The 20,574-nt window shown below is 40.6% G+C and overlaps 1 protein-coding gene across 2 annotated transcripts in view; it reads right to left on the bottom strand.

Annotated features, from left to right (window-relative positions):
• Window positions 1–20,574, bottom strand: part of LOC139740059 (speract receptor-like) — a 527,367-nt gene that overhangs the window by 330,740 nt on the left and 176,053 nt on the right. For both annotated transcript variants that reach the window (XM_071650652.1, XM_071650650.1), the window contains one exon: window positions 15,002–15,320. In XM_071650652.1, the coding sequence (XP_071506753.1) occupies window positions 15,002–15,320 (319 nt within the window). The remainder of the gene's footprint in view (window positions 1–15,001; window positions 15,321–20,574) is intronic.

Raw genomic sequence — 20,574 nt, 5'->3', positions numbered from 1 at the left:
GTACTTGTAGAGTCCGCGAGTCTAAAAAGTTGCGAATCCAGCCAAGGAATCTACCTTGTAGGCCGATGGATTTGAGTTTGGCGATGAGGGCACTGTAGTCGACAGTGTCGAATGTTTGGCTGAGATCTAGAAAAATAGGCTGCGATGTAATATTTAGTGATTAGAGATTTACGGACATCTGATTCAAGAAGAAGCAGGTTGTTGGTTATTCTGCGATGAGGTCGAAAAGCGGATTGAGTGTGAGACACTAAGTGGTGTTTGTTTATAACATAAGTTAATCTGTTGGATATCATTCGTTCCATAGTCTTGCATAAGAAAGAAGTCAGAGAAATAGGACGATAAGAACGTTATGTCGTGCTTATCCTTGCCGGGTTTCACAATAGATATCCTATACTATAATACTCGAAGTTGTTGTTGTTGTCGCGGCCTTATGTATTTTCTGTTTTATTTCGGCGTTGCTGGTTTCTCTATCTCCTCCCGAGCCGTCGGCTCCGGGCAGTTGCGACCGGTGCCGTCGGCCGCAGGAGAGTATCCTACATCGAATGGCGCGGGTTTCGTTCCCCTCTCCGCCTCCGTGTCGACGTCGAGGACGAAAAAGAAAAATTAATTAGCTACATGCATAATGCATTTTTGTGCGTGACGAAAGAGCCGAGCGTTTCAATATTCACGGAACCTGCGCTGGCCTCCTGCTTTCTCGATCTTCCATCTTTAGCTTGCAGAGACACTGGGGGATACTAAAGATGATGGTGCCAGCGAAATCTCTGACATCTTCCGGCGGACGCGCACGCACACACACAATGTACCTCGCAGAACTCTATACACACTCTACACTGTGTGTATATAATAGTTCTGTGATGTACCTTTTGCCTCCGCCTGTTACGTGTACCTGAATGTATTGACGATGGTTACACGAATCTGTGTGTGCGTGATATGGACTACAAGGCATTTACGTACAGTTCGCCATTATTGGCGTGAAATGAAAACAACGAACGTTGGTTACCGTTATGTAATTGTATTTTGCACAACTGCAGAATACTATATGCAGCTCAGGTACGTCATTTAGTTTGCTCGCCCGTTTGCTCTCAAGTCCGGGGTCATTGTACGCAGACTGTTTAGGACGCGGCTAAATATATTTGCCGATCGTCACCCTTACATATCAGATTACACGCGCAGCTGTGTCCATTCGTGTAATACTGCAGAGCTGCTGTAATCATACATATTCATAAGATGAGCGGACGTAGAGGAAAACCTCGCTTTGCCGACCGCCTATTTTTAAAATTGCAAGTGGAAATAGAATGTGTGGTTCTATGGTCTATCAAAACCAAGTTTTGGTGACAAAAAAAAAAAAGAGGGAGCAAATGGAAGACGAATGCAGTGATGTATAATCATTCTTCTTCTTCCATAACATGGGAAAAATATTAAAGAAAAAAAAATACGAGGTCGTGAGAACCTACTCACACGGGTGCCTATTAAACCTGATGACTATGATCTCCCCCTCCCCATATAATAACAATGATAATAATAATAATAATAATAATAATAATAATAATAATTATGATAAGGATAATGATAATAATGATATAATAATAACAATAATAGGAGCAATAATTGTAGGCCTAATATTAATCATGATAATGTACAATCTGAAGCAGATGTAGTTCTATATTAATATGATATATCAAGCCAAGTTTTGGTGCTTAAAAACAAAAAGGAGGGAGCAAAATTATGAAGACGAAAATATCTTATTTTTCTCTCATAACGTGGGGAAAAGAAACATGAAAACAAAACCCCACAAAAACAAACCGAGGCCTTGAGACCTAGCCGTGGATTCCCGCGGGTGCCCGCGTGGATGCAAGAGCGGGGGGTAATCAAAGTCATAGTGTTAATATCTTCCCGTTTCGACGGGAACAACCTGTGGGCAGAACTTTCGGGGAATCTCATTCGGCGTTTTTGTAATTTTTCCCTGAATGTTTTTGTTTTTTTGCCTCTGCGGAGGTGGAAATATTGTGTGTGCGTGAGGGGGGGGGGGAGGGGTGAGGGGCAACAAGACAACTGTTGGACTTCAACGGGTGCAAATAACCCCTCGAAACTCAAGTTCTATAATAAAAGCAAGTAATGGCGGGAATGATCCCTACCAATGGACCGGATCGCCTGGCATATACTATCAAAAACTGTATTATAAAATTTCTGGGAAGGGTGGTCATTTAGAAGACAGCACAATTAACGAAAGAATGAGAAGACTTTTCTTTTTATTTCTTCAATAAAAATGTGCAAAATCGTATTATGAGAAAAAAAAAATTAAACCCCTCAGACCCGTGGATTTCCACGGGTGCTGCTAGTAACGATAGAGTGCTTCCATTGGGGTGGTAGGGTGGAGGTGTCCCACATGTAAACTTACTCATCCGTAACAGCGAATGGATCATGCTATCAGTCAAGTGGGAGATAAGAGCTTTATTGATCCCGTCAGCGCCAGGTGAAGATTGTTTTGCAACACGGATGGCTCTTTTCAGTTCTCTGAGTGTAAAGGGGGAATTTAATGGGGAGTTGTTATCATGAATGACGTTCGGTGTAGCTAGTGGGTAGTTCACGTGTGGAAAAGGGTGAAGAAACGGACTTCTCACAAAAGGAGGCTGATAAACGCGTTGGCTAAAGTTAGGGGGTCGGCAAGAGAGAGAACCATTAATATAGAGAGGAGGAAAAGTTGTGCCATGCTGGCGGTTATTGGAAAGTATTTTGATCTTACGCCATATTGTAGAGAGGGGAGTAAAGCGGTTTAATGTCTTACAGAACTGTTCAAAATGAGCGCGTTTGGTAAGTTTAATCGTTTTCCCTGGCAAGGGCGGAGGTGTGCGCATAGATCAGTGTATAAATATGAGCTTTCCAATCTTCTTTTAGCTCTGTGTTTGGCCTTGGTAACCTCGGTGCATGTTTGATTCCACCATGGATTAGGAGGAAAATTTTTGATTTTATTAGTTGGAATGGCAGTTTCGGCTGCTTTCTGGATGTATAAGATGAAAAAGTTGCAAAAGTCATAAACATTTTCAATAGCAACATTCTTCATCTTATAAGTATTGTTTAATTCCTTTTCAAGCAACTCCCAGTTGGCCCTGTGGAAGGATAGGGATGGTTTTTCTGACCTAAAATCGGTGGGTGTGATGTTAGGTACAGGTGCATTTAGTGCTACATTCATTTGATCAGGAAGTGATCACTTCCCATCGTGGTAGTAGAGACAGACCAGCTGCATCGTGCGGCTAGGGAGGGACTTGAAAAAGTTAACTCTATGGAAGACGATGTCCCGCGTGGAATATCAATTCGTGTGGGGGAGGAGTCATTCAATATAGAGATGCTGTTGGCTAATATATAATCGACTATTAATCTCCCGTTATGATCTTCCGAGGTTCCTCCCCACATAGGATGGTGAGCGTTAAAATCTCCTGCTAGTATAAAATTTGGGAGGCAATTGGAGATTAGTGCTATCAGATTATCTTGAGTAAGTTTTCTAAGTGGTTTATAGAAATTTACAACAGACAGTTTGACGGTGCCTAACAAGACATCTATTTGTTGCGCCTCGAGCGAGGGGGCGCAGTTAATGATGTCGTATGTGATTCCGGAGCGTAAGAAAATGGCGCATCCTCCTCTATGGGAGTCAGGACGGTAACGCCAGATGGATACATAACGAGGAATAGAGAAATCAGTGTGTTTATGACCCCAAGTCTCCTGAACCAAAATGATGTGTGGGGGATTGGTAGAAATGTTAATGTGGTAAATTGAGATGACTTGAAAAGCTGAGCTTTAGGGAGGAAGGTTATGGGTAGTTTGTGTTCAATTCCGTACTTGCTGGACCGCATCTGCATAAGATAATTTGCTTAGGATTTTAACTGATTCTATTTTTCTGGCTTGTTTGTATTCAGGGCATCCGGCATATGCAGCACTGTGGGGACCCCCACATCTCAAGCATCGAGAAGGACCTTTTATGGGGCGCTGTTCAAGTTGGTGGGGCTCGCCACACCGGACACACCGCTGCTTGAAACGGCAGGTGTCGATGCCGTGGCCAAACCTTTGGCATCTGAAGCAGCGAGTGACCGGAGGAATGTACGTGGATACTTCAAAACGTTCGTAACCTAAGGAGACACGGTTGTTGTTGTTGTTCGTGTTTATTGGCGTTTTTCAATCAGTCTGATTATCTGCGCCACGTCTTCTCCATACTATAATATTAGGAGTCCATGAGAGAGTCTATGAGCTCAGTTCGGTTGATCACGTCACGCTCACTCGTGTTCTAGGTTTTCGGCTTACCTGTCAAGTGGCAGTGTGTGAGATCAATTTCCCTCCACCGTTGATATTGCAGTATGTGCAGTGCATCTATATACAAATACATATAAATATAATCTTTTTTCTTCATCCTACTTAATCTTGATCTTGATCTTAATCTTTTTGCATCATTTTTTTCATTTTTTATACCGTTTACATTCCAATAAATAATGTTCTATTGTTTCTAACACTTGGTATGAATCCCATAATCCATTTTCATGACAATTAATATAATAAAGATAATAATTCAACCTACATTTCCCCAGACGAATTTGATGTACTAACACTTCTTCCTTTCTACTCATTCCTTGTAACTGTATTCCCTTAGATACCTGCGATTGTATTCTGAAGAAATCTCTTCCTCTCTCAGATGTTTCCCATTCTGTTTGCCAAATATCTGTATAATACGACACCATATATTTGGTAACGTTCTCGTATGAGCAATTCCATATCTATATTTTCTTTAAATGACCCCCTTTTTGCTAAATTATCAGCTATTTCATTACCTTTTACTCCTCGATGGGAGGGTATCCATTCAAAATATACATCTATATCCTTCAATTATAAAAACATTTCAATTTCTCCAAAATTTCTACAACTAAGACACTTGTAATAGAAGACAAATTTTCTAGCGCCTGTAATGCAGCTAGAGAATCGGTTAAAATAACAACCGAAATACTACGAAAAATCTCTAACCATTCTATTGCCATTATAATTGCAGTTAAAAGCAGCACCAGTATTATTATTGTCTTGCCTTGAATCCATCTGTGTATATTTTCAAATAACCTTTCCATCTTACTAATAATCTGTCATTTACACAGTTTGTTACTTGTATCTCAGTATCAATTCTTTTGCTAATGTTATCAAAAATATAATATGATATTCTCGGAGGTACATAATACCAATACTGTTCTTTTAATATACAATCATAAATTTGTTCAACTTTTGTATCAAAGTACCTGCCCTCATGACAAGCGGGCCTTGCCCCGTCATGAGGGTGGTGCGTGCACGCAGCTTGTAGCGTGTATGCGAACGTGGTAGTGGGCACGCCGTTTCCCCGGGCCGGGTCGGGCAGTGCGCCATCCTCTGAGCGCTGTTTACAGCGTTCATGCGGACCTAATTGGCAGCACGCCGTCTCCTGCGTCTGTTGGTTGCCATCCCGATTCAGCGGTTTCGATGTGTGCGCTGCGCGTTGGTGAGTGCGAATTTAACGCATCCATGACTCAGGTAACTCAATGCCAACATCTCTGTTTAGGTTGTCTTCACTGAGTCGTATATGGATGGCTGTGTCTATGCATTTCACGTCTGCCCCAGTCCGGGTGGTGTTGGGCATTCCATGCATGTTCCGCTACTGCAGATGCCTCCGTTTTGTGGTTTGTGACGTCTCGTCGCTGTTCCGCTAATCTTTCCCCAACAGGTCTGCCAGTCTCTCCAATGTACTCTTCCGACAGTCTCTGCAGGGGATTCGGTAGACTACTCCGTCTTTCCTTAGGGTTGGTACCGGGTCTTTGGCTCGAACTAGGTGATTACTGATAGTGGCGTCGGCTTTGTAGACGACACGGATGTTGTGTTTCGCAGGCGGCGTCTGAGAATGTGAGCGATTGACTCCACATAAGGAAGGACAATCGTGGACTTGTACTCCTCCTTGTCCTGTTCACGTGGACTTCTTGCTAGTCGTGCCTTGTCGACGAAACACCTGGGATAGTCATTGGCCAACAATGCTGACCGTAAATGGCGCTTCTCAGTTGATGTGCCTGAGGGTTGAGTGATGATCCTGTTGGCTCGATCGTAGAGGCATCTGACTACTCCTCGTTTGGCGGAGATTGGGTGATGTGAGTTGAGGGCGAGGTATTGGTCTGTGTGGATAGGCTTTCTGTATATGGTGGTGCTCAGCTTCCCGCCTGCGCCCCTGTGGACTCGGGTGTCGAGGAAAAGCGAGACTTCCTTCCATTTCATGCTCTGAAGTGAACTTGATAGAAGGCTCCCTTCTATTCATGAACTGGAGCAGTTCGTCAGCGTGTTCCCTGTTGGCGACGATGAAGGTGTCATCGACGTACCGCTTCCAGATCCTGGGTGCGGTCTCGGTGGGACACTTCTCCAACGCTTGCTCCTCGAAGGCCTCCATATACATGTTGGCAACCACCGCGGACACGGGACTGCCCATGGCAGCGCCCTCTAACTGTTCGAAGTATCTGTCGTTGTAAAGAAAGTAGGTAGATCTCAGCTCGAAGTTGAGAAGCGCTGGACCTCATCCGGATTGAGGCTAGTTCTAGTTGATAAATCTTCGTCTGCCAAGAGTCGTGTGAGTGCGACACTGCATGCAAGCACCTTTAATAGGAAAATTTGTGAACAGTGACGTCACGTCAAAGGAAAGCATCAATTCGTCAGATCGTATTGTTTGTGTGCTGATGAATTCTGCGAAGTCAGTGAAATTTGCGCACGGTGTGGTGCGTTCGTCCCGTGAGCGGGGAAAGGATTTGAGCGAGGAATTTTGATAGATCATATGCAAATGATCCTATGCATGACACAATAGGGCCGAGCGGGATAGACTGCTTATGGATCTTGGGGAGGCCGTAGATTCTCGGCGGCTGCTTACGTTTGGGACGCAACTTGTGATATGTGTTGTCGTCCAAGCTCCCTTTCTTTCGTAGCCCCATCAATGTGGCTGTGAATTTTCGGGAGAGGGAGTCTGTGGGGTCCCTCTTGATCTCCCGGTATGAAGCCATGGAGAGGAGGTCCGCTATTTTTTCCTGTGTAGTCGCTGGTGTTCATTACCACAGTGGCTCGACCTTTGTCGCCAGGCAGCACTATGATATCCTGGTCCTGGTCCTGCTGCCAACTAGGTCCGCATGAACGCAGTAAACAGCGGACACAGGGTGGCGCACTGCCCGACCCGGCCCGGGAAGCGCCTTTTTTTTCCGTAACCAAGCGAGAGATTATCTCATGAATAATTATATCTCAGCGCACATGTCAGACCTAGTGCACATAGAAACATGTGAGGGTGTGTGTGTGTGTGTGTGTATGTGTGTGTGTGTGTGTGTGTGTTTGCTGCGTGTATGTGGCTGTGGCTGTGTTTGAGCGCATGATACGTATGTGTGTGTGTATGTGTATGTATCTGTGGTGTCACGTGTATACGCGTGTAGAAATTGCCTCATGGAGCCCAGCGGTTTTTTTTTGTAACCATGGATATAAAATTTAAAGTTAGTTTTATAATAAATGGGTCGCTCAGAGAGAGTACAGTCTAGGGATGAAAGTAGCCTGAGATTACCAATATTTCATGGATAACGTCAATGAGCGATAATGAGAAACCTCATACAAGATATGAATGAGCACATTCTAGGGGGAAAGTAAAGTTTTTTTTGTTTTTGTTATGAAAATCAGTATGAGAATGGCTGAGATAGCCAAAACGAAGCTATTCTAGTCAAAGGTGGGACCCACCTTTTAGTAGGATCGCTTTGTTTTACTTTGTTTTTGAATATACGAGCCTTTTCAATACCAATTTTCATCAATTAAACTTTGAATTCCTGTTGGAATTATTGTATGCTTTTTAACATTTTCACAAAGCAGTTTCTAAATATCTTGCAAAACGTTAAAACTAAATTCTCACCTAAACCAATACTATAGGCCTACCACCCCTTTAAGGCGAGTGGGTTATTTCCAAAGACAGATATTGAGTGATATTGACAGCGCTTTTAGCGTGTGATAAATGATAAAACAAAGAAATTATTGTATTATAATGAAAGATACCTTGTTTGGCACGAAGCACTCGAATTTTGAATGCAACGCCAAACGATTACAACAGCAATTACAACTTGAAGTGCTTGACAATATACATTTTGCCCACATGTATCACCTCACAAGTAGGCCTATATTACAATATTGTGCTGGTTAGATGGAAGAAACAAAGGAGGATGAGAAGACTTTATAGATAGAGCAGAGTTTCCCATAAATACGTATAGAAGGATACTTTTGAGTAGCGTTTGTAAATCAAAGTAAAGAGCAAAAGCTACTACAGTACGGAGGGCAGATTTGAGACAGCATTCGCCATAAAATCATTCTTTAGAATAGCGGATACAAGGCAACTGACTCCACCTGTGCAAACGACCGATCCCCCATGATTTCTTGATTTTTGGAACAACAAGTAGGCATTCCATATCACTACATAAATTGAATCAATCGTGAGAGCTACATAAAGAATAAGCATAGATGTCACAAAAAAGTTTCCGCAGGATAATTCTTTTCATTTAATAGGCCATCCATTTACATACCTATGCGCTGTGATAGTGAACGTAGATATAACCCCCCTAACACACACACACACACACACACACACACACAACAAATTCAAAATTGAATTGGCGTTCTTTTTTTTATCTTACTAAACATGATTTTGTGGTGTGCTGTATTCTGTAATTCGTTGACCACCAATCTTGTTAATCTCATTTGAACCTCTAATAAATCTGCGTTTATTCTTGTGTCAGTGTCAGTATCACTGTGAAGCTATCAACAGTTACTCAAATCCTCTAACGATGTGTCTAACATTTAGCCTATCTCACAGTTGCGTACACGTGGGCGCAGAGAGCTCACAGACAATTTGTACACGCGTACACACACACACACACACACACGCACGTACCATATCATACACAATTCCATAATTCGTTGCAGGGGGTTTGCCTCCTTCGTAATAAATATTCATGAATGGCTCCCACGCTTGAGCGAGGAGAATGGTATGTTTGCGACTGCGTGTAATGAATAATCATGAGATAATCTCTCGCTTGGTTACGGAAAAAAAGAGGCGCGCCCGGGAAACGGCGTGCCCACTACCACGTCGGCATACACGCTATAATTTGCGTGCACGCACGTGACTGATTGTACCTGACGAAGCTCAGCAGTAGCGAGCGAAACGTTGTACACCTTACTACGATTTTCTTCGCGAGAGGAAAGATCGTTATTTTATTATTATTATTATCAGTCAAAATATTTCCTTAAATGCAAATTTCTGAGTAATTTGGTTAACCAAAAAGAAGATGAGATTTGCACCGTAATAGAGGATATTCAAGAACCCTCGAGAAAAAAACCCCACAAAGGCCACTGCTCAGACTGGCTCGTAACGATTTCTGTCCCAAGAAAGTCAGCAGTATTAATTGTTACTGGCAATAAGATTATAAAACAAATTTGTATAATTTTTGCATGAACGGGCAAAAACAGGAACTTCTCGTGGTTTGGATAGACATCAAACTATCAAGGACAAAGCAAATCGAAAATACAAGACCCACATGTGAAAACGAGTAATATAATAAGTAGAAATTCGTGGGGGACAGACTCTAGTTCATATGTAATGATATTATACCCTAATTATACCCCAATTTGACCCGTATAAGTACTAGTCTATGATTGTGAAGCACATGATTCAGTTGCCCAAAATATACAAGATAACTCAAATACTACTTAGTATCAAGCTTTGAAAACTGTTACCGGTGTCTTTAATTAACAACAGCACCGACTGCATTGCATGTAGGATGTAATGACCTCCCATTGATTTGCGTAGAAAAAAACCCTGACTGATGATTTCAAAATTATGATAATGCTGGCTATTAGTCTAGAGAATCCTGCTCGAAAATTTGTATATTGTTGTTAGCAATATTTTGAAAGGTTGTACTGAACACAGGGAAAAGAGTCTTTTGCCCTCCATACTGAAGACATAGATTAGGGATCTAAGAAGTAGAAGCATACAACACATGATTGATCTGTGTAATATTTTAAATTATCATCTATATACGACGTTTTAGCGGCGCATTAAAAACGCGTATTGTAGTCCGCTCAATTTTTACCGTTCAATATCAGAGCTTATTGAACGAATCGCATAGACCAACGTATTAATTCCCCATAGGCTACCGTTGTTACTTGCCGTTCAAGATCACACGATATTCAATTCTGTCTCGTTTATTGCGTCAGCGCTTGCTGAATGCGCAAACGCTTGCTACTAGTGCGCGTCATTTTGTTACATTTTTCACAAGCGCGCAAACATCTTGCTAGTTGATTGTTTCATACGCAGTTTTAGGGGCTTCCCCTTTACAGCGCTGGGATGGGACTGCCGAGTCAACTTCAAAGACGAGTAGAAGCCGGGTAATTTTGTGCAGTTTATGCTTGCTCTGCTTGATTGTATAGATGATAATAATTATATTGGATGGCCTTGATTCATGGAAAACCAGGGAATATTGCACTCGTTAGGGTCAATATTGCACTCATCTTCGATTCGTGCAATATTGGCCCTAACTCATGCAATATTTCCTGGTATCCCATTCATAGCCATCCAATATAATATGAATATCCGCACGTATAGTTTGATGTACATGACAAATCAAGTGTATACTGAGAATTACACAAAGATACCAGAGGCAAATGAAACTATTCATTACAAATGGAACCTCTAAAGTACATATCACACATGCATACAAACTATCTTATCGACTATCTTAAATATACGTGCTGCCTTCTAAAACCCGTTCGTTCACATAACAACATGAAGAAGAGTCCACGGTATTACAAGAACCGACAGATTGCTATCCTTTTCTGCAATGGAATGAATGGGAAACTTATGAACCTTCACGCACACAGGGATATTTCCGATTCTCTCGGATTACTATACTTGTCTTACAAATGTCAACAAGACAGTGCATTTTACAGAACTTGAACATAGAGAAATACGACTAACACTTCTCAAATACAAAAGCTCCATGGAAATGGGGGGGGGGGGGATGTAGAGTCCACTAATGTCAAAATCGACCACTAATGTCATAACGACCAATAATGTCATAACACGTCGACCACAATTGAAAATGTCAAAATTTCCAAATTTACCGTTGCAAAATCTTGTTGATCGAACTATTCTCTCATTATTTGAGCAATTTACCCCAAATTTGGCACGTGAGACCGCAATCAAAGGCAGATGTGTAAGACGCCTTATTGTATCAAATAATGTGTTGCCATGGCAACGGCATATTTTAATCAAAAAATTTTGGATCGGACTACTCTCTCATTTTTTGAGCAATTGACCACAGATTTTGCATGTGTGACCGCTATCAAATGAAGATATGAAAGACCTCTTTTTCGATAGTATTCAATATTGCGTTGCCATGGCAACGGCAATTAAAAAAAATTACAAAATGTTGTAGATCAAACTACTCTCTCATCTTTGAGCACTTGACCCCAAATTTAGCATGAGTGACCGCTATCAAAGGTAGATGTGCGAAATACCTTTTTTGTTATTATCACATAATGCGTTGCCATGGCAACAGCATATTCTCAGAAAAAAAAAACTTTTGGATCGAACTACTCTCTCATTCTTTGAGCAATTAACTCCAAATTTGGCATGTGTGACCACTATCAAATGAAGATGTGCCCGACACCTTTTTGCCAGCATTGCGTAATGCGTTGCCATGGCAACGACAAATTTGTAAAAAAATCTTACAAAATGTGGACCGATATACTCTCTCAGTTTTATAGCAATTCAGTTGAAATTTTGGATATATGATAAATGTAATGTGTAATTGTGCAGGACGCCTTTTTTGTTTGTGAATAAATCTGTTGTCATAGCAACAACAGTTTTTTAAAACCAATCATACAAAAAATGTGGATTGACCTAACTCCCTGAGTGTTTGAGTATTTGGCTTGAATTTTGGCACATGTGACCACTTTAGTATATAGATGTGCAGAACACGTCTTCTATCGATGTTGAACAATGGGTTGCCATGGTAACTGCATTTTTCACCGAAAAGAATACAATACTATTGTGGATTCAGCTAACTCCCTCAGTCTTTTAGCATATGGCTTGGAATTTGGCATATGTGACCGCTATGGTACGTAGATGGGCAAACTTAATCTTTTGTCATTGTTGAACGATGTGTTACTATGGTAACATTTTTGTACTAAAATGCATACAAAACTGCATTATTTGTATATATTATATACAAATAATGCACTTGAAAGCACCCAAGCCACTCAAATATACATACTCACTCACACAGACAAACACATTATATCACGGCATTAATGTTCCTAAACTAGTTCAAATATAGTTCAATTCAATACCTAGTATAACTACAATATGAAGAACAAATATGCTCAAACTTTTGTATTTGTTAATACTTTACTAAATCTTCAGCTTTCAGCGGTGATGACGAACGTTCGGAAAAGCAAGATTGTGTGTCCACCGAATTTTTTCTTATACACTGGAATGCGTTATTGCTATTGTTATCGTGTACTGATGTACTTTTTTCCTCTTCTTTTACTTTACCTTTTGGTAATACTTGGAGAAACATCCGCTGAACTTGAGAAACATCAGTTGAATCATTAAATGAATCAAATTAAGGCATCGTTGGCCAGTGACATTGGCCAGTGACAAAGTCAAAGTCCGTCAAACAGGGTGATGGTTGACAATGCGCTTTTAAACTTGTAATTTCCTGCACTGGCGAATACATCATAGCAGATTTCTCTCTGGAATGCGTTGTAAGTGTGTTTATTCCCAAGTCAAACATATCATGTTAAACGTAGTAATTTGCACGCTTTTGGAACAGGAAACGATCCACAAACACTGTAAGTAGCTTAAAAACTAAAGATATTCCATGAACACTTCATCGTAATGAATACATGAAAAGGTGATAAACGCAGAATTAAGGCACCTCTCAACATATCAAAACACAATCTATTATAGTTCGCTAATGATTTCTGCTGCAGGTGTTTGATATTCAGTATAATCCTAAGTTTTAGGTGCGCCCTGATGACGAAATTGGCACATACTTTATCTAGTTTTTATGTTAAGCCGAATTCTGAGAACTCCATCGTCGTTATTGTGTGACACCACAGAAAAAAAATATAGAGAGTGTTCCCTAATTTTGACGCCTCGCGCGATATGCACAGCTTCCGAAATAACTTGTAGCAAACGTATTAGATTTAACCTTTGTGTTCATTATATTCTATTGCATATCGTATATTTCAAAAGTACTACAAAAGATACACTTATTAATTGTTATATTTTTAGTCTAAGAACGTTGTTTTGAGACAATTGAAAAGATGATGATGAATGAAAAGTTAATAAAACCATCCAAAATCTCCTTTCTTAGTTTCGAAGGCTCCTTAATTATTGTATAGTTTTTTTTTCATTTTACAATGTTCTTTTTACTTTATTCTCTGTTATCAAAGGAAGTGAAATATATATGTTTTGTCGAAAAATAAAATAAACTTTGAATTGAATTGAATTGTCAGTAAATAATCTGATTCTACAAAGCGTGTAGAGGTGATGTCGTAACCACCCTTATACCTATAAAGATGACCACGCTCCGGCACTCGTTGATACGTCTAAGCTACAAAGCTGATATTCTTAAAATATACAAATAGCGATGGCCGACTACAATACCATTAATTGTAAATAAAGGCTGTTTAGCAATAAAATGGAAGAAATAAATGTCACTGGAAGCTTACAGTCTGGGAAACTAACAGCAGTGAAATACCTAAAATCAATATTTGATATTCAACTTCCTCCTGTCCTTATTTCAATGAATCGAACTTGTACAAAAAAGAAAGTTTTTGTTTCCCGAAGCATCTTTTTACCGATACTAATGAAAGTTTGACTAAAACATGGAGTGAAATAGTCAGAAACAGAGTCTGTTGATAGCAATTGTATTATCGATCAAGATCTGTTCATAATGGAAGATTCAAGAAGGTGTAGGCTACGTTTGACATATGCATATATAAAATAGCCGGATTCACTCGTACAAAATAGCGGGATAACGATCGTGAGCCACATCTCGATGGCGCACACAGTTCCTGCGCATCACAGTGGTGTGGTGCGCACGCTGCTGTAATGTGTGCTTTGAATGATGGGATATGAAATCTCGAGATTATTTGGTCCTGCGTTCACACGGTCACCACGGGGCGAATTATGGAGATAATTCAGAAATAAGCGAAAGATTTCTTGGGATTTGCATCGCGATGCTGGTAACAATAATCGGAGGGGATTTTTGTGTTCACACGGGCAAAAATCTCGAGATTTTGTTCGCGATGCATATCCTGCATTCGTATCCTACTAAATCGCTAACGTGTAAATCCCACTTGCAATTACTGTAAATGGCAACAAAATGACAAAAAAGAAAAATTAGGAAGCAACATAACTTTTAGGGGGAACATGTATTCCCTCAAAGTTCTTCCTTTCATTCAAGTTTTGTGATATTTGACAACAAAGAGCTATAAATAAAATAAAAAAAGGTGCCAGAGAAATCAGGCACAAGTATATCTCAATATCAATCCATGGTGAGTTTACATTGCTTCAGTAATGTACAGTTACACTCATAAACAAGTGATATCTGTTGTGTATGAACACATAATGACATTTCAAAAATGATCATTGCTTCATGATTTAATAATAATAATGATAATAATAATGATAATAATGATAATATTGGTGGCCTCTTATAATGCGTCCATCAAGTCCATCAAGAATGATGCTAATGGCGCTCTTACATAACCAGCATGAACAGTACATAATACAACCATACAATATTCAATTACGATATGAACTATCAATTTTGTCATCTTGAAAAAATGAAGAGATATCGTTTCGCCCCCACCCCCCCCCAAAAAGAGAGGAAGTTATCTTGCTTAATCACGTATTTGAAGGCAAATGTCTACTCACTTCTTGTATGCTCGTAGGTTTCTTTTACGATCCTTGACAAGTCCGTCTCTGTGTTGTCTTCACGGAAAAGGCTTGAGACAAATGGTGATTTAAATACTCTGATCTCGCCAATGTGAATTCCCCGGTCCGGGAGTTTCTGCTCCAAGTTGTTCTTCACGCTGATTCTGCTCGGAATGGATGCTGACACGATGCTTACATTGTACCAACGAAAATACTTCAGTACAACGACCACGGCTTCGGTGAGAAGGTCGTCCGTTGGCACCGTGCGGGCGAATGTCGGGAAGGTGGCTTTGTCACTCACAGCACTCTCTGCGCAAGTCTTTTGTCATTATGAGGTATCCAGAAAAGAGAAGAAAGATAGGTTAGCAAAAGAGATAAGAAATAAAACAGATTCATTCATCAGACCATTCTCTTTCTCTCTCTCTCTCCCTCTTTTGCCTTTTCTCCGACATATTACAATTGTCATACGCACCTGACGAATCTCACTACAGTATCGTCATGGGAAAATCCATATGACGTCGGCTTTCACACACAAACGAACGTATACATTAATTGTATGTATATGGGCACATATATCAGTGACAAATAAGTAGGCCAGAGAGTGCCTATTTTCAGGAAACAATTATCATCTACATTTCCAGGACTCGACTGCCTAAGGAGGTCAAAATACAAATTCTACACATCTATATGGTTTTGTACTGCCCAACATTATTGACAATACAGCATAATCATTAAGCTGTCAGCGGCAACGCTACTCGATACCGAGAAGGGTGCACGTCACGATACCGACACCCATGAGCCATACAGCCCACGAGTCATACAGCTCTCAAGTCATAAAGCCCACTCGTTATACAGTCTACGAGTTCGACACTAAGTAAATAAAGCCCACGAGTTCGACATCAAGTACAATAAGCCTACGAGTTATACAGCCCATGAGTTCGATACTACGCACAAAATGCTCACCAGACCGACACTACGCAAGCAAAGCCCACGAGACCAACACTACGCTTAAAAGGCTCACGAGAAAAGAGGCTCACGAGACCGACACTAGGCAAAGAAGGCCCACGAGACCGACAGGAAGAACAACGCCACCTATAGACCGATTAATTGTGTAGAGTGTCCAGATAATGGCATAAGGAAGATATGAGAGATGGAAAATGAGAGTTGCTAGGGTGTTACTCCGTCAGTTGCCCTCAGTTACTCCCTTAAATGTTCAAGATCTTGGATTATGTTTGCGTGTGTGAGTGTTTGTGAAGAAATAAACGAAAAGTCAGTAAAAGTGTGCATTACTCTTTCAACATTGATTTAAAAAATGCCAAAATACCCTCGTTTCCCTTTCCGCAAAACACATAATACACTTGCTTAGAAAAGTAAGAAGAAGCATCGAGCTAACTGAAGCACGCAATGCTTAATCGTTTATTTGACAATTCTATTTTTACCAACATTTGGAGACTCAAAAATCGTTTGCCAGATTGGTGTTCATTGACATTTCTACCGCATTGTAGAAACAATACGTCATGGCTTACTTCAGTCAAATAGAATAGTTTGTAAACTGATGTGATGATCATCATTTATAGGTTTCAATGACAACGAATCCACATTCTAATTGACAAGCTGTTGTAATTCAGTTGCACCCAACCTTGCTCTAATTCTGCACATCTTCCTAATTGACAAGCCACAATGGGCTAACTGCATTTAAATCACTTCACATGTCAAGATTCTGAGTTACAACGCATCCCAGGCTGTGTGATATTCCCAATCTTATTGCTGCCTTACGTCATATACTGCACAGTGCAAGGATCTACTTGTTCTATAATCCATGCAGATGGTACTGTCATTACTTGTGTGTTGTAAAAAACAATTATGTTAACAGTCAAATAGAATAGTCTGTACACTGGGGTGATAATCGGGTCTAGGACAACTACCCTCTGAAAAAAAAAAAAATCACCCTCCGGATAACTACCACCGGATAATTACACCCAGGACAATTCCCCCTAGAGCAATTACCCCGGACAACTAAAGGGCAATTACTCTCCACGGCTATTACCACCTAGGACAACTACCCCCGGACAACTACCCTCCTAGGGCAATCACTTCCAGGGCACTTTCCCCGGGACAACTACCCCCCCCCCATAACTCCCACCCCCCCCTCCCGATAACTATTCCCCAGATAACCTACCACCCAGTTAACTGTCCTCAGGATAACTACCCCCGGATAACTACCACACGATAACTATCCCCCATCATCTCCGGATAATTTCCCCCCACCCCACATACCTACCTTCTCCATAACTGTCAGGACTGACAACTTTTATGAAACGGAGCCCAGATCCTATCAGAAATAATGGCTTTATATCGAGGGCCCATCTCTTATGATACGGGAATAAGACGTGCAGTGATATCAACTCTCATTTTCTTATATTCATCGTCTTATGTGTTATAACGGTAATAAATTAAACGAGTGAATGATAACAGTGCAAGAGAAAGGTGCCTTCAAACGAACATGGGCTTTGTCTTCTGATATGGTATTACAAATCTATAGAAAAATAGCAACTGGGTGGTAGTTTTACAGAGGGAGGGCGATTGTGGGGCAGATATGTGAAAAAAGATGCTTACATCCGGCGTAGAGTATGAAATTTTGCCTATAGGGGCATTTTGGGGCGCTGATTTCAAAAATTTGCCGGATCCTAGAGATCTGACCACTGGGTCAGCCGCCTTTTTGAATTACAATATGGCCGCCATCACAAAACATTTAAAGATCCCTATCTTTAGTTCTGAATGACATAGGCCATTGAAATTTGATACATACATAAAAGCATGGTGATATGATGACTTCAATAACAGATTAATTTGACATGTCTGACAAGCTGCACGGCAGCCAATTTGAATTTTCCTATATGGTTGCCATGTTGGAGTGTTGAAAATCTCTATGTCGGGTTTGTTAAAGGGACTGTACAGTACCTGTTGCGGTGGGGATTCAGGTTTATAACATTGCTAAGTGAGATAATGAGAAACCTCTTATTAAATATGAAAGAGCACGTAATTTTGAGAAGGATTCAACGTTTATTTGATGAAAATTGGTTTTCAAATGGCTGAGATATCCAAAAAAAGTGTTAGAAATAAAAGGAGATAGGCCACGCCTTTTATTAGGATCTGTTTGTTTCACCTTGTTTTTTTTTTTGATATCTCAGCCATTTCAAAACCAATTTTCATCAAATAAACTTTTGAATAAACCTTAGAATCGCATGGTCTTTGACATCTCATAGAGTGGTTTCTGAATATCTCGCAAAACGTTAAAAGCTAAATCCTCACCTCAGCCAGAACTGTACAGTCCCTTTAATTAGGCTACCTGGGCCCCGTTGCTAGAAAATTTGCGCTTGAACGCAACTCAAGAAATCAAACGCAAGTCTCTTCTAGCAACGAAACGCAGGGACCAAACAATTTGCGGGCGATACTTGCGTTTGATGTGAAGTTGCGTTTAATCGCAAGTTGAGTTTCTAGCAACGGGGCCCTGATTGAACGCTCGTTTGTAACTGGTTTAGTGCGCGCTGCTGTACGACATTGTTACGTCAGTGAAAGTGCATTATGCTTTATTTTGCTGCACTTTTTTGCATGCCCGTAAATGTTAGTCGTGATGTTTGTCTTGGTAGCCATATTGGAATTCAAAATGGCGGGCATAGCGTTTATTGTCACACACACCACATTATTCCATTTTTTAACACAGCATGTTAAATATCTGTTTGCACCAAATTTCAGGGTTACTCGTCATTAAGAACTCGTGATAGGGATTTAAAACATGACGTTGAGGCGGCTATGTTGGAATTCAAAATTGCGGCCATTCGATGTTTTGTCAGATACTTCAAATCAATCCGTCATTGTTGACATGTCAAAACGCTCTTGTATATCAAAATTTGGTGCCACGGACGTTGCTCTCGATCTTGTTCTCCCTTTTAATCGAGCGTTCGGCCTGTCATCAGGCCTTGATCAGGATCTGGGGCGTGTATGATTTGAAATGATGTCCTGCATCACAGCAATAAGCTCATCTTCTGTATTTGGCTATATGTCCTGTGTGGTCAAGGCTGAGTGTTCTGCTAAGAGTCTAAAGTCAAAGACTATATGTATACATAATGGATGATTTAACGAGATGTGTATGTTTCCTGTGGCAATATAATTCTTCAAATGATGAATTAAGAAAATGATATGGATCCCTCATTCAAAATTCTTGCACGACGAAAACAAATATCTGATGATTACCTGAAATCAATCACTTTTACATGTTAAACGGAATATGGTGTCATGCGATAATTCTCTTTAACTCTTAATGTGCCAGGCCCAAAACCCCTAACGTGCCAGAGATTTTTAGCCAGTGCTCGGAAGCTCCGAATCTGGATAGACAGGGTAATTTCAAACTGTCATATCTCTGTAATTACTGCTTGTTTTGAAATGTTGTCTGCACAAAAAATGTGGAGAAATGGTAATTCTTTCGTGCCATGTCGTCAGTTTGCAGTAATATTTATCCTAATTTGAAATATTGCTGAAAGAAATCATATCATAAAAAAATTATTAAGAAATTTTGGGTAGCATGAAAAGGAAGAATTAATTGTGAATTTTCTTCAATAGAACGTGTGTTTGACTCTGTGACAAAGTTTTAGATATACATTTTTTCTTTCGAATGATACCACATTTGTCAACTAGAGTCGTATACTTTCAAAGATATTCGCAGTTTGTTTTGCCCATGCAATTTACTTTTTTGACCGAGTAGTTCATTCCCAAACTTTGGTTATTTAGTCCCGGTTCCTCTTTGAGAGTAAAGGTAATTGTCCCGGGTCTTGGAGGAGAGTCTTTCCACTCTTTTATCCATTTGAGCAGGAAGTGCCAACAGTAATCCCTCTTTTGTTAGTGTGAGGGGCGAGCGTGCCCTATTGAAATCGGCAGTCCTTTGTCGGTGAGGGGCTCGTTGGCGTGCGAGCCCATGGTCACAGGCGGAGATAATCCGAGGATGCCTTGAACAATGTGCTACACTGTCGGACCAAAAAATATCTTATTGACAATGCGGCGCATGCCTTCCTTATTATTTCATCAAAAGTCTACGAGTAATCGATCAATGGTCAGTTCCTTGTTTTGCGTAGCTACCCACCACCAAAGCGATCGCGGCATGACTAAAGTGTAACCTTAGTAACTTCATAACAACGACGCGTGTTTGGCTCACAACAAGCGATTTACTCACAGCACCACGAGGACAGCCGCTGAAACCTGCAGTTGAAGCCACGTGCTTGTTGCGCCTAGCGCTGGTTGAAACCAGATACGTGGAACAAAGTGGAATTTGAAAATATAGCACTACACATATCTCCATAATCCTCATTCTGAAACGTTCACCAGATTTTGAAGAGCAATCAGACCCTCATCTAGGTCTAATATTCCCGCGAACTGTATGCGAACATCGTTTTGTAGGAATATGAAATTCTCAAACTAATTAGTCTATTTCAAAATGAAGGACATAATGGCACACAGACCAAGAACTACACATCCATATGAAATAAACAAAGGTTACTGATAGTTCATTTGCGTGCACT

The sequence above is a fragment of the Diadema antillarum genome, unplaced genomic scaffold, assembly GCF_040938485.1.
Source record: "Diadema antillarum isolate AM-2024a unplaced genomic scaffold, OU_Dant_1.0 seq00000830_RagTag, whole genome shotgun sequence".
NCBI lineage: Eukaryota > Metazoa > Echinodermata > Echinoidea > Diadematoida > Diadematidae > Diadema > Diadema antillarum.
Note: the sequence above shows the minus strand (reverse complement) of the source record. Positions and strands in the feature narration are given on the sequence as shown.